This window comes from Meleagris gallopavo, chromosome 4 (genome assembly GCF_000146605.3).
Source record: "Meleagris gallopavo isolate NT-WF06-2002-E0010 breed Aviagen turkey brand Nicholas breeding stock chromosome 4, Turkey_5.1, whole genome shotgun sequence".
Classification (NCBI taxonomy): Eukaryota; Metazoa; Chordata; class Aves; order Galliformes; family Phasianidae; genus Meleagris; species Meleagris gallopavo.
In genome coordinates this window covers 56,095,711-56,110,024 of record NC_015014.2, presented here as the reverse complement: position 1 = coordinate 56,110,024, position 14,314 = coordinate 56,095,711, and the positions used below count along the sequence as shown (strand labels likewise).

General features: G+C 38.6%; 1 protein-coding gene across 13 annotated transcripts in view; it reads right to left on the bottom strand.

The window, feature by feature from the left end:
- The window catches only part of LDB2 (LIM domain binding 2), a 202,975-nt gene that overhangs the window by 32,655 nt on the left and 156,006 nt on the right, over positions 1 to 14,314 (bottom strand). For all 13 annotated transcript variants that reach the window (XM_031553179.1, XM_031553181.1, XM_031553180.1 and 10 more), the window contains 2 exons: positions 13,708 to 13,830; positions 12,008 to 12,091 (listed from right to left, as the gene is read on the bottom strand). In XM_031553179.1, coding sequence (XP_031409039.1) covers positions 12,008 to 12,091; positions 13,708 to 13,830 — 207 coding nt within the window. The remainder of the gene's footprint in view (positions 1 to 12,007; positions 12,092 to 13,707; positions 13,831 to 14,314) is intronic.

Below are 14,314 nucleotides of genomic sequence, written 5' to 3'. Positions count from 1 at the left end.
ATTTATAATACAAAATAGTTACTATCCTAAAACTTTTAGGCATGTTTTCAATGATGTCATGAACATATATTTTAGTAAATGAATGTGGATGAATTTTTTTCCTCTCTACATAATTATTTCTGTTTTATAATAGCTGCAACAGCCTACAGGCAATGCACGTTCTTGTACTTGGGTGGCTGAAGTCATCCAATTTTTCTGTTGATTCATTCAGGGTGTTTAATACTGATAACCAACCATATATGCACTCCCTGGACTTTCCCACTGCTTCGGTAACAGTATCTAAATTGGACAACTTATTGTTGTGGATTTTGTTGTTGTTGTTGTTCATTTGTTTTTTAACTAAAACTGGGGAAAACACTAAATTTTCTATCATGCAAAAATACCTATGTGATAATTAAGAAACAATGAAGTCATCATAGATTAATTCTGGTTTTCTGTTTTTTTTTTTATTTTTTGAGTGCCAATTGAGAGGTCAACTTGTTCATCGCCAAAGGCACTTTCTTCACAACTATGACTTCTAAGATATTCTATAGATTCAAGAAGCCTTATTTATTAACACACAGATTGCTGTTATTAAATGCATGTTTCTGACAGCCCCTGCAGATACGAATAAAGTAGCTAATGAGAAGAAAAATTGCCGTATTGCCTTATTCCCAAGGCACAAATCATCCTTAAGCTAGATTGTGATGACAAATGGTTTTCACCTTTGTATACATCACCTTCCACGATTACACGTACTGACAAATAGCTTTTTGGTGTGTAGCCATAAGAAGCTTTAAGAACTTGGTTCCAACCTTAGAAGTAAGAAGCTGAGCAGAGACAAAATGTATCAATTGCTTTAGGAAAGTATATGTTTACATGTCTGAGAGAAAGGGGTTTAAGGAAAGTTTTATGCAGGTCACCTTTTAAAAGCTTTGTCAAAGTAAACTCTAAGAATATTAAATGCATGTACTTTTCTTCTAAGTCTTTTCTTTCCCTGTTTTGGCTTGATTTTCCCTAAAACCAACAACGATATTGTAGTTGATTTCCTCTGAAGATCCTTCTCATCTAATTCTTGTCCAGAAAGAAGCTATGAAAGAACAAAACTTTGAACAATGAAATCAAACACTGTAAGTTAAAAAATGTAAGATCCCTTTAGGCTTGTTTGAGTATATAAATTAGGGTTAAAAGGTGGTGTGACACATCCATCTCAAGAAGTACTAAGGAGCCACAACATCCATTTAAATGGAGGAGCTATCAAGGACCAGTAACTGCCTTCATGGCAGGTGAAAAAAAGGCTGCTTTCTTCTTTAATTTCACTTAAAGGAAATAGAAAGAAAAGAGCCTAAAGTATCACTCCAAACCAATCAGTGTTAAAAAAGTATTTTGTTTTATATTTTGACCCTTCCTATGATCTTTCTGGCTTTCCATCCTCTTGAAGGAAATGGTCATTAAAAGTATTTGGTGCAAGAAACGTGGGAGGAGAGCATAAGCAGAGAATTGAGAGCATCTTCATAGACAGCATACTTCTGCCTGCTCTGGAGGGCCACAGTTCACTGGCACATGGGGTAGGCTTTGTTTCTGCTACTTCTCCTCTTGCTTCATGTTTCTAGTCTCCACTGCAGTAGTCAGTTAAAAAATGAAAAACTGAAAAGCTCGTGAGGCTTTTGTGTTTTGTGGTTGTTTCTGTGGTCTAAAAGAGAGGCAGCCTTTTCCCTCTAGGTTTGGACTCAGAGGAGCCTTGAGCAGTGCACTGCTTCTCGCCATCATCTCAGCAGATTTGAGCTGACCTGCAGCAGCTTGGAGCAAGCCTTGAAGGTTAGACAAGGGCAGTGTCCGTAAGTCCTTTGCTGCTGTGAAGTCCACAAAATTATTGTGTGCCTGTGTCACTGGAAGTAGGGGTTTTCCTTACCATCTATTACAGCAACAGGAAGCTTATTCTAGGCTGCAAAGTGGTCCACAGTAGCAATCAAAATATTAATGTAAGATTATAGGAACCAAGCTACTCTGATACTGACCCAGGAAGAATTTGAAGCAGCTGACAAATAAAAAGACCAGATGGTCTTCAGGATACATTTCGCCACCAAGAAGGTACACAAAAGAAACAATAAGTGGTATGAATATGATTTTGGTGATAATATTGACTCCAAGAATATATTTTTGTTCTGAGTAATTTTTTGTTCTCCTTATAATATTAGCTATAATAATGAGCTAGCTAGAAATATTTCACATTTCATGTATTTAATGTTTCTTACTGTAATTATTTTCATAAAATTAATTCATTTTAAAATTACATTGTTCAAAGTCATAGCAATAGAATATATGATATTCTCTCCCTTGTATGGCTGAACATTTTACCTCACAAACTAGAAAAGAAAAACAGGAAGGTACTCAAGGATACACTGGAATACCACCAGGATATGGAGAGTTATAAAAGAAAGACACTTGCTATTAAAATAGACTGTAATATTTTACAGCACACCGTAGCTCTAACACATCTTGTCAAAAGCCAAAAAAAGGAGAGCTCTGCTGTGGCGGATTGAAACTTTACCTCCTTTATTTGCATATCACAATCAGAAGATCATTCCATTTTATAATTTCATTAGTTTGCATGGGAAGTCTCTAGACCTTCACCCTCCTCTGGATCTGGGATCTATTACACACTGTGGAAGACAGAGTAACTGTATTGAGGCTGGTGCCATGAAGCATGAGACTAGATCTGCTCCACAGAGTGCAGTGATCTCTGCTTAATTGCAACACCATTTTCTTTAGATAGTGCTTGTGTTTGCCTTGGAGCTCTTGCTCCAGACCTGGCTGGGTCCAATCCTGCTTTATAAATGAGATGCTATGCAATCAGGCTAGGGAATGTGCCGCGGGCTTTTTTTGTGTGTGCTTCATACTTACTTTATGTAAAATTGTCTTATCTTGCGTAGAAATGGTGCATAGCCTTTTAATTAAACTAGCTCTAAGTTTTGCCTGAATGATTAATAAAATGAGAAAACTCTCTCTCTTGCTATGAAAGCACTATTCTTTTGTCTTCCTTCATTCTTTTATATTCCTAAACCTTTTCTTCAAGTCAGATCCCTAAGTTGATATTTGTTCCTTGGGGCTCACCTAAGAACTATAATCTGCGGCTAAATCAAGTTAATTTTCTTTTGTCACTAAACTCCAAAACAAAACAACAACAAAAACGCAATAAAAATAACCATTTGTTGTTGTTGTTCATGCAGCATGGCATTTTCATGGCTAAAATTGCCCAAGGGAACGGAGAAATTAATTTTGATAAATTGGATTTTATGGGTATAAAAGACCTCTGAATAAATGAAAAACTGAGATGACATTTGGATCAAAGGACAGATACCCACTGACTTCAATGGATGTTAAGACTGGTTCTTTGATTAACAAACTGCTTTATTATGAAGCAGTGGTGAGGTAGAAACACTGACAGGAAAAAGGTAACAATGCAGAGAATTAAAGAAGCCATTTGGGACGGAGAAATATTTAGTATAGCACCATTTTCTAGCTGTGCAGAACAAAGTGCTAGAAGTGAAGCAAAACAGATGGAAACCACTTCTGCTTACACTGCTCACAAGCCTCATGTATGCAGCAGTACAGACCTGATGGTTCAGTACTTCTGCTCAGTGCTGCCTGTAGATTACATCCTACGGGTCTAATGTAGTTGAGGTAATTGCAAAATCATGGGCTCCTGTTTATTAATTAGGTATCCCTGCTGATATATCCATTACTATGAACAGAAGGTATGCTTACAAATCAAAGGCAATGCACAGACTTGCACACTTATGACCACCAGATAAACACTAATATTCATGTATGTGTACATACAGTATTGAACAGTTAAACAGTTTACCAACATTTTCTAAATGGTGAGCACAAACAGAAAGTATTTTCAATCAGTGCAATTAATTGGTAAATTACAGTATGATTCCTATGGTAAAACTGCATACCTCTTATATCTATACACACACAACCCTTCAGTGGTGACAAACTTGCAGATGAGATCTAACTTCCAGACAGAAGACAGATGATACAAATCTCTACTCCCTGCCCTGCATGAGAAGCACTGAGAGAGCTACTGAGGATGATCATCACTCGGGTGGAAGGGCTGGATGAATTTCTCCATCAGGTCAGTCTCCTGACCCAACTAACTTTGCAACTCTGAACATCTGCAAAGTGCACAGGAAAGGACTGGAAGAAAAATTGAGCATTGTGTAAGTCAATCTGTAAAAATCACAGAAATGCTGGACTATTCTTCTCTTTTGTTGTGCTTGTATTTTACTTCTTAGAGTCAGTTGTTGCTTCTTTAGTGTTTCTGTTATGAATAAAAATATGGTGAGCTTAGAGAAGAAAAAGAGGGGTGATATGGACAGACTCTGAATGACAGACTCAGAATATAGGGAGGCATCATCTATACAGACAAGGATCAGGGTATCACACAGAAAAGATAAGAACTTTATAGGAGCATCCTAGAAATAGGACCAAATTCAAGAGCCCAAAGCAAACCTCCATGTAAATGTAGAAAAGTCAAATTTGACTTTGAGATATGTCAAAGGGAACAGGTAATGTGTCATACCATTTTACCTATGGAGAAATTGTCAGATGAAGGGGAAGGAACAAGCTTACTGGTAAGGTTAACTACCTGGAGAAAATTACTGAAAAGATCATGTAACATGGTTGCTTGTGATATCAGAATAAACAGACTTGTAAAATGAACCTTCTGAAGCTTAAAAACATGGAGGAGACATTGGATTCACTTTCCAAATAGAGAGCAGACCATAGTGTTGCCATAAGTTTTCTGAAATCAGTATTTCAGACTCTAAGACAACCGCTTCCAAGAACAAAGATTTGAACCCCAGGCTTTGCATTAAAGCCTATTTCTTGACCTCTGCAACCACTCATCCCTCCCTTCATAACAATTTGCACTGAACACCCATGGATGCTCAATATTCAACAACTAATTAAATTTTTTTGCTGTTTTCATTGCTTGGAACAAGAAGCTGGTTTTGGTGTTTTCAGGTCTTCACACAAATCATACCTCTGCAGCTCTCATTCCTAAACTTAATTAATAGTTATTATTATTTATGACTGCACTGCATATTAGTCCAGGCTTTAATTTGGTCTTCTAAAAACAGAGCCTGCAGCTGTGTTCTTGGACTTTTTTCCCTCATCTTTTTTCCTTTCTGAAATAACATTATTAGTTCAAATCTTGTGGCTTGTTTTTATATGGCTGATGATTTGTCTTTTTCTCTCCCTTTTACCCTTCTAATGTTTTATTTTTAAAATGCTCCAACCTAACTTCATTCTGATTTCTCACTCATGGATGCTTCGAGGACTCACATGGCTGGCTATCATCTTTCCATTCTCATTACTGCAGAGCTTGATTTAATTTCAAAGGTCATATGGTCTATATATCCAGTGGGCATGGTAGCTAGCTTGTGTTCATACACAATACATCTTTCTGAACTGAAACTCATGATCCTGTTAGTGCCCTTGGTGTGAAGATTGGCCATTACCATCTCCAGAATATGGGTAAAATTCGCTGTTTCTGCTTAAGTCCCAATATCATATCTAATCACTTATGCTCTGCTTCCATTCCCTGTTTTTAACATGCGTCCAAAATTTCTGCTATCCACAGACACTAAAACCTGTTTCTGAGCCACAAGAAGCTGAGTTAGTCACTACTGAAGTGGCTCATTGCTCTCTGGTCTAAAGTCTGGCTTAAAATTGTTATCTGATCTTTTTAAAAGCTATTAGATTTGCTACATCTTACTTTGCTTTTGATGAGTCACTACTCTCTCATTTATAACAAACTTCATTTGTTTCAATAAAATGCATAGGGATCAACAGATGAAAGGCACAACACTATTACTGTCACCAATATTAGTATTACTTTATCACTCATGCCCTAACTCTGCTACTTCAGATTCCATCTTCCCTTCACAATATTTCCAAGTTGGTGCCCCATTCTCCACTTTCCTGTATCTTTGCCATCGTTGCTGCCTCATCCCACTAATTCCATTCTGGTCACTTCTTTTCTAAAATAATCTGCTCTACCACTTTTCTCTGTTCTCCTCTGCGTAGATGCAACAATTTGTTTTATAAATATTCTGTGATGTCATGTCTTTATTAAAAAAAGAGAAAAGCTGACATTTGATTGTATAAGCCGTTGCAAAGAACACATTTCTTTTCATTTTTTATTCTGAAACTAACATAACGTTGTCTTAAAAATTTTAAATGCATGAAATAGAGGAAAAGAAACCACTGTGATCATTACTGAAATAAACACAAGAAATTACATTACCAGAGAGCCTTGGCAGAATCTGCTAATTATAGTTGGCACAGATAGAAAATGGATAGTCAGTTAGAGAAATTTGAATCCTTCTGTGAGACCCTTTGATTTTGACCATGTTTTCCCAGGGAGATCTGCCCCAAGCTCAGCTGTCTCATATTGAAAAAATTCTACCATTTGTAGGAATAAAGTCTACAAAATGTTGTGTCTCTGGTTCTAAGGATTCTTTAAAATTTTGACAGCTTTCATTAGGAAAATCCCCAGAATGATTAAATGATCCCAAACCTGTCCTTTGAGTGCTTGTGAATCCTTAACAGAACTTGTTACTCCTATCCATTAGGGTACAGCATCTCGCTACACACTCAGACATTCTGCTTCTCTGACACTTCACAATGTGCACAGAACAAAGTCAGTGCAGTTGCTATGCGCAGGGCTTCGTGCTTATCTGCTGAAGCCATCGAAATGTGGCAGAAGAATGAAGTGGGAAGCAGCAGAAGAAGAAAGGATGAGCTTAGATTTTAGAGTAACCAAATGCTGCTCTAACAAAATTCCCGACACCCAGCTCTACTGTGGCACTACGTCATGGGAAAAGCACTCTTATCAGTGTGTTCCCAGAAACACTCATCTGTTCCCCTTTCAACTACAGAGCTGGCATGAGACAGCAGACTGACCAATGCCAGCAGTTTTGTTACAGCAAGTGCCTTGCAAAGTCAGGCCCTTGCTCCTTCTGAATGGCTACCTCCAGTTACTGATCCCAAGTGACCTCAAAATATGTGCAAGCAGGGGTGACAGTGCTCTTCCATGTGTAGGTGCTACACAGCCATTAACATCTGCAGATGCTACAATGACACTGCAAAAAAGTCCCTAAGGAATCCTTTCAGTACTTAAAGGGGGCTTATTAAAAATAAAAAAAAGATGGAGACTTTTTACACAGGTAGACAGGGGAAAAATTGGAATAGTTTTAATTTAAAAGAGAGGAGATTTAGATTAGATGGTAGAAGGAAATTCTCAGGAAGAGGTGAGGTACTGGCATAGGCCGCCCAGAGAAGCTGTGGGTGCCCCATCTCTGCAGGTGTTCAAGGCCAGGTTGGATGGACCTGGGCGGCCTGAACTGGTGGGTTGCAACCCTGCCCATGGCAGGGGGTTGAAACTAGATGAGCTTTAAGGTTCCTTCTAACCTAAACCATTCTATGATTCTATGAAATGACTAGCACTGGAGTGCCTGGTACAGAATGAGTGCTAGCATTCCTGTGCTCTGCCTGAGCCAGGGACTCTAAGGAAACCACCATGTGTGACGTTGTAGTCAAAAGACGGCAACATCACGTTACTCACACAGGGAAATGGATTAGTGCTGCATGGGTGACTATAAATATAGCATTTCTTTACCCAGAGCACCTGACTTTGCATCCTTAACAATGCTTGCACATAATCTTTCTCCTTTTTCACTGAAAATACACAAACTCCAGTAAGTATTGACCAGGTAGCTGCCACAAACACATTAGGAGGAGACTAGCACTCAAATGATCTGAATTCATTTCTTTTCCATGCATGAAACCATCTTTAGAAAAACATATTTCCCAGTGCATTAAAACTGTTGCATGTGTGTCTATTTTGGACATGCAAACAAAAATTTTGCATGCGCATTGGATATAGTTACAAATGGATTGATTGCAATGTGAGTGTTGCCTTCAGAAAATTGTGTCCCATTAAATAATTCATGTTATCCTCCTAGCAGAAGAAATCTGAGTGTCTAGTGAGAAGCTAAATTAGTGAAAAGGAGAATTTTGAAAATATTGTTCTATGTTGCAATAGTAATGCTTCATTACTGCTTGTACAGAAAACAAACTGGATAATTTGTAGCTCTGATGGCCCTGGTGAATGCACTGTATGGGATTAAGGGGAAGTGCTGCACCAGCTCTACCTTTGGAGAAGACTGAAGCAGGCTGGGTTCCACTAACTCAGACAAAGCAGTTTCTGGAGCAGACCCACGGCATGGGGAGGGTGCTAGATCTACACCCTAGGAACAGCTCTAAGAAATCACTCCAACTCACCCAATACAAGAAAGAAGAAATAAATTTTGGAAACCTGCTGGGCAAGATACAGCTGTATGTCAAGGCTCAGGCCAGGTAGTCCTGCCTAATTGGCATTAAGGGCCAGCATTTCTATCATGTGAGAAATTTTGAGAGAATAAATCATTTTATAGAAGGCAGCATGAATCCTCTGAGCTCCAAACTGAATAGCGCTGCTGGCGTATATCTGCTATTTAGAGTACATTCCAACACATTACACGCTGAAGAACAAAATAGCAGAGCAACAAGAAAACTACACAGACAAGAAATAAGAAGGTAATGTGTGTGGACTAATTCATCGTAGCTTGGTGGAAACTGGTCTTCTGCATGTTATCTCCATCTTTCAACTCTGTACAGGATCCCTGTTTGTTCCTGGAGTTGTACTGACTGAAACTAGGATATAGGTCTTGGACTTATTATCTGATGGTTTGTAATATCTTGTAATATGTGATGACTTGATGAAAAATTACCTTTTAAAAAGCTTGATATTAATTTAAAACCTACAAGGTTTTGCTCATTATTTCTGAGACAGCCTGTTCAGCTCCTATTCAGCAGTTACAGCAAAGTCGGCTGACCCCATTGATGAGGTAATCAATTATGCTGGAACAAAACAAACTAGTAACTGGAAGGGAAGGAAACCTATGGTTTTTTACAGTGCCAGAGAAAACAGAGAGAAAAAGCATTTGGCAAATGACACAGGACAAAATAATTCATTTCCAGGTTCTGGAATACTCCAGAAAAAATACTTAAAGTTTGCATTAAATATGATTAAAAAAAAATAATCAATGTTCTTCTATGTGGAACACCTTTATTCTGAATAAATGAAGAAAAAACAGGGCACGCATCCAAAGCTGTGGCTCCACAGGCATGTGGCACTCTGGAATGGAGGTTAACATGCCAGCAACTGCAATTATTCCAAATAGCAATGATTTAGCATTCTGTGATGTCGAGAGTGCAAAAAATACAGGCTATGCCTTTATATCACAACCATCTGAAATCCAAGTTTAAATTCTGCCTTTAAAGCGACTGCAGCGCGGCTTGCTGCTGTGTGCACGCTGGAGAATAAAAATGATTAATTCTGCCCATCAGTGAAGTTTTTGCTTATGAGTATTGCAAGCCTTTGCTGTGTGCAGCAAAAAAAAAAAAAAGGAAATCATTTTTATGCTTAGTCTGAAATCCTTATTCAGAAACATATAACACTGCTAATTACTAAATACTGGGAAGACTGGATAAAATATCCTTTAATGCTGGCTTAAATAAAGGAGAAAACACCTTAAACCTCAGTGCATTTACCAGATACTTCTAGCTCACAATTTTACAATCCTGAGTTGAGAAAGGATTTTCATTTTAAAATTAACAGAAGAAAGTGATTGGAAAAGAAGTAAATCAAACAGAAATATTTCATCAAATATGAGCTCGTGCTGAACATCTGAAAAAAAAATAAAATAGCAGAATGATCAATTCCTCCCTGCAAGAAAGAGAGGTACAAAGATTGGCTTGTAAAAAAGAAAAAAAAAAACCCTTTTGGAATCACCACAGCAGGAGCCAGAGAAAGCTTTGCACCCAGAGACCTAATGTTGTCTGTTAAGCTAACTAAACTAGTAAGGAAGGAGAAAAAAAGTAAGAGTTCATCTTTTCATCCCCTTTCACTTCAGTGCTCATCTCCTCAGTGCTTAGCTTGATCCCAGTTTTATTTTCCTGAGGATTTTTTTCTTCCCTCCCCCACTTTCTTCCCTTCCATTTTTTTAATGCTGATGGGAGCAGTGTGGGTGTGCGGCGTGGTTGCATCCTAGTGGGGCTCCTGCCTTTCTTGTGCACATCATCATGAGCAGCAGTTGCAGAACATGCCACAAAGAACTGGGAAGGGATTGGGGACAGAGATATGCTGCAAATTTGGCCTGGCCCCCTGAGCCCTGCAGAAAGCAAGGCTGAACCAGCCCAAGTGCTCACAGGTGTGTCCAGCCACACTAAGGGAATCAAAGACCTCAAAAGTCAGGCAATGTCTTGTGGCGTAGGAAAACACTGAAAGAAAACATGGAAATAGTCTACTGAGGACAGCTGCCTGCTGCTGTTTGCCATAAAGCAAAATGTGGTGTGACTTAGGAGGGAGCCCTGGTAGCCATTTCTGGAGGACAGCTCCAGTACACCAAGCTGTGAGATCATAGAATCACAGAATGGCTTGGGTTGGAAAGAACCTTAAACATCATCTAATTCCAACATCTTGTGTCATAGGCAGGGTTCACACCCACCAGCTCAGGCTGCCCAGGGCCTCACCACCCTCTGAGTGGAAAATTTCTTCCTACCATCTAATCTAAATCTCCTCTCTTTTAATTTAAAACCGCTCCCCTCTGCCCTGTCTCTATCGGCACGTGCAAATAGCCAACTCTTCAAATCCATAGCTCTCCAAGTTAGAGATAAGAGATGTTGGAGAGAACGCAATATACACAACATAGAGGTACTGTCCTCGACTTTACAAGGGAAATTCTAATGCAGCGCCTTATTCCTCTGAGGTTTTATGAGAAATTCTTCTTTCAGTTACAGCCAATCTGCCCTGTGTAACTCAGACTATAATTTGAACAGTAACTTCTAAGCCAGCACCACATAAACTACCAGCTACCAACAAAGGCTTATTATCCTGGAAGAGCAAGGAAAACTACAGCCTGTCTATAAGCCATAGGCATACACAGTGAGAGAAATCTCACCATGTCTCCATCCTGACATGGTTCCTCCTTGGAGTCCAAAACACTCTGGGATAGGACTTCATCATAGGAAATATTTTACAAGGATTACAGCCCTGAAAAAAGCACAGCTAAAACACTACAATACAGGCTCTCAGCTCTATCTTCAGCTGAAAAAAACCTGCATTTTCCAGTGTGTTCTTGTCGTCGTCAAGAAGCATCTTGAATTATTACACAATTAGAAGGAATAAAACCAGATTTCTTGGGCAAGTTAGCTTGGTGTATTATTGAGTTATCTGCCCCATTTTATCTATTAATGGCATGTTTAGGAATAAGAAAAATCTTAATTTTAACCTTGAAAAATGAACTCTACGAACCCATATTTCAGTGTATGCATTGTAAGCCCACACCAGGGAATACTCTGAAAAATAAAAATAAACTTACAAACTTTGAATGCACTTCAAGGGTCAAAAGGCAATGGGAACAAATGCATTATTTAATCATAAAAAAACAACTCAATTCAGTGCAAGGCTGAGGGGGGAGCTCAGGCTCCCAGAAGCACGTGAAGCAAGAACTGGTTTGAGGAACTGCTGCAGCCAGCACTGGGTGTTTGCTCAGAGGTGGAGAGGTGGAGAAGACAGGCAGTTGTTAATGAGAACAAGCTGCCATTTTCTCAGGAACAGTGAAACAGTTTTGCTTGAAAAAAAATCAATCCTTTTATCAAAGATGAGAAATAATACCATCAAAAATATAGCATTGTGCACACATTCCCTCAATTCCATGACAGATTTCTTATCCTTTTTAATGCTGCATTATTAGCAACTACATCTTTATTGCAGTCTCCTGCATTCCTGCTAAGAGTTAGGTCCATCTCTTACCTGTCTGACACAGGCTCTGCTCTCATTACGTTGACTAAAAGCTAACAGTAACTTTTAAAAAATGCTCACAATAAATGTTGGCTATGGTATGCTTACCCTGAGGTAGTTGAGGGTGAAGTTTGTCAGACCCATTCGAGTGATGTTTTTGGACAGCTGCTCCAGCACCTGAGGGTCTTGTGCCTACACAACAGAGAGAAAAAGAATTTCCACTTTGCTTTTCATCTATTTGCTTTTCTTTATCCGCTTGGTGGAATGTGGGGAAGGTTCTTTGAAGAGAGATGTCATTCCTATTGATAATGAATTTATGCCATAAGCTACAGAGCTCTGTTTGCACAGGAAAATGCAAAACCTTAAAGAATTGAATCAGAATGAGGAACTGTTTTCCAATACTTCCTCCTGTCCATAACCATTCAAGTAATACACCTTGGAGGTCTGGTCATGCATAGGGCACAGACAAGCAGAGCACCCCTCCCACCCACTCCACAAAGAGCTTCCTGTAAGAGCCTTTCATTTGTTGGCTGGAAAACAAGAAAAGTAAGCAGATAAAGGCAGAAGTAAAGAAGGTATTGCTTTCTTTTTGTGTATGAGAAATTGAAGCAGAAAACTCATCAAAGCACTTTCTAACAGACCTAATCATGTGAGAGGCGCTAAGCACAGGCTGGAGAACCTTTCTGGTTTAGGTTATTTTACCTCAGATGAAACTGGAAAAGCACGAGCACAGTCCTTCTATGACTCAAGCCAGGAGCTTTACCTGTGAGACCAGCCTCTGCTTTAGAATGAGATCAATCTCATTACTACAATACCTGCTGGTTGTTAGCTAGTCTGGTTGTAGTGCCTTTGAATTGTAACATCCCTAAGTATAAAATTGTGCCCACAGCCATCATTATTTAATGGGCTATTGTTGACTAGTTTAGAAGTTGAACCCTCTTAAAAAAAAAACAACAAACAAGCAAACAAACAAAAAACTAGAAAAGAAAGGGATAGAAATGGAGGAAAATATTTCCAACAGTATTTCATTTCCAAATCTGGGCTGCTTAAGTTATTTAAAACACCTCTCTAAAATATGTATCTTTAACTTTGGATATCCAAGTAACTTGATGTCAAAATAAGGACGTACATTTGGGGTTGTGTTCTTACCCTCTACAACACTATAGCCCTGTAATTAATTTTGTATATGGAGCGCTACTAATCTGAATGCTTCTGCAATGCAGAACTGAAAGTAGCAATAATACTCTGTTCTTTGTTTTCCCTCAGTGATTTACTTTATTATAGTTCGACTTCATCCTGTAGAATATATGAAGTTTTAATGTTCCATTGTGTATGTTTTCATTCAATTACAAATAAAAAAAGTCTTGAAATATTAGGAAGGGAAGACCTGGGTTACAATTCTGAAGTATTCTGAGTAAAGATGTGATATTTATTTATTTTCTGCCTTATACAAGGGTAAAATAAGTTAGCTTAATTTAAAGACCAAGAAAATTTGTATCTACAGTGATGGAAATTCGATGATGTTAGTTTCGTTGATATCAATACGAACAGATTTTCAGCCCAAACCATACAGACCACCAAACAGGATAAAAAACAAAACTGTGCTAAACCAAAATGGAAATATAGCAACACTGGCAACAATGAAGCACTGAGATAGGAAGGAGCAATGAAGGAACTTATAATGGATGTAGTTGCAGGCAAAAGAAAATATTTATAGTTAATTGCCTTGGGCGCGAAATTTGCTGGAATTCTTCATAAACCTAACCTCATCTCTTTGCATTAGGTCAAGTGAAAAAAGGATTACTTACATGCATGGCTAGAATGCTGCGTGGGACTAATTCTCTGTATTGTCTAATAGTAAAGTGCCATGTTTTTATTCTCATGAGATCATCAAAAGTAAACTCCAAGATAAGACGTCCTTCTGTGCATACCTAGAATACATAAAATGCATGACATAAATTCCCAGGAATTTTGCTTTCAGTAGTATTGTGTCATCGACCAAACAACATTCAAAAATATCAGAGCAGTATTCTATTGTTCACCTGAGCTGGACTAATAATTTTTCTTTCTCACAGGGGGAAAAAAAAAAATGTGTAAAAATGACTTCACTGGCCTTACTGCAGAGCAGATAGTACCTTATAATACTAAAGATTTCATAGCACTTCACTAAATCTTATTTATTGCATCAGTTCTCTCTCTGTCTTGCTTCAGGACTGCTAATTAATGACTCAGCCTTGCAATGGAGGTGACTGAGGTCCAAGTGTGCACACTTGATGCAAAGTTGCTGACCGCTGTTCCCAACTTTTCTTAGGTTGATCTTGCCTCACAGTGGATGGGCACATAAACTTTTCCTTCCTATCCACTTGGAGTACAGGGTGCCCTGAACGGCTGTGGTTGATGTTAATCCTTTTTTTT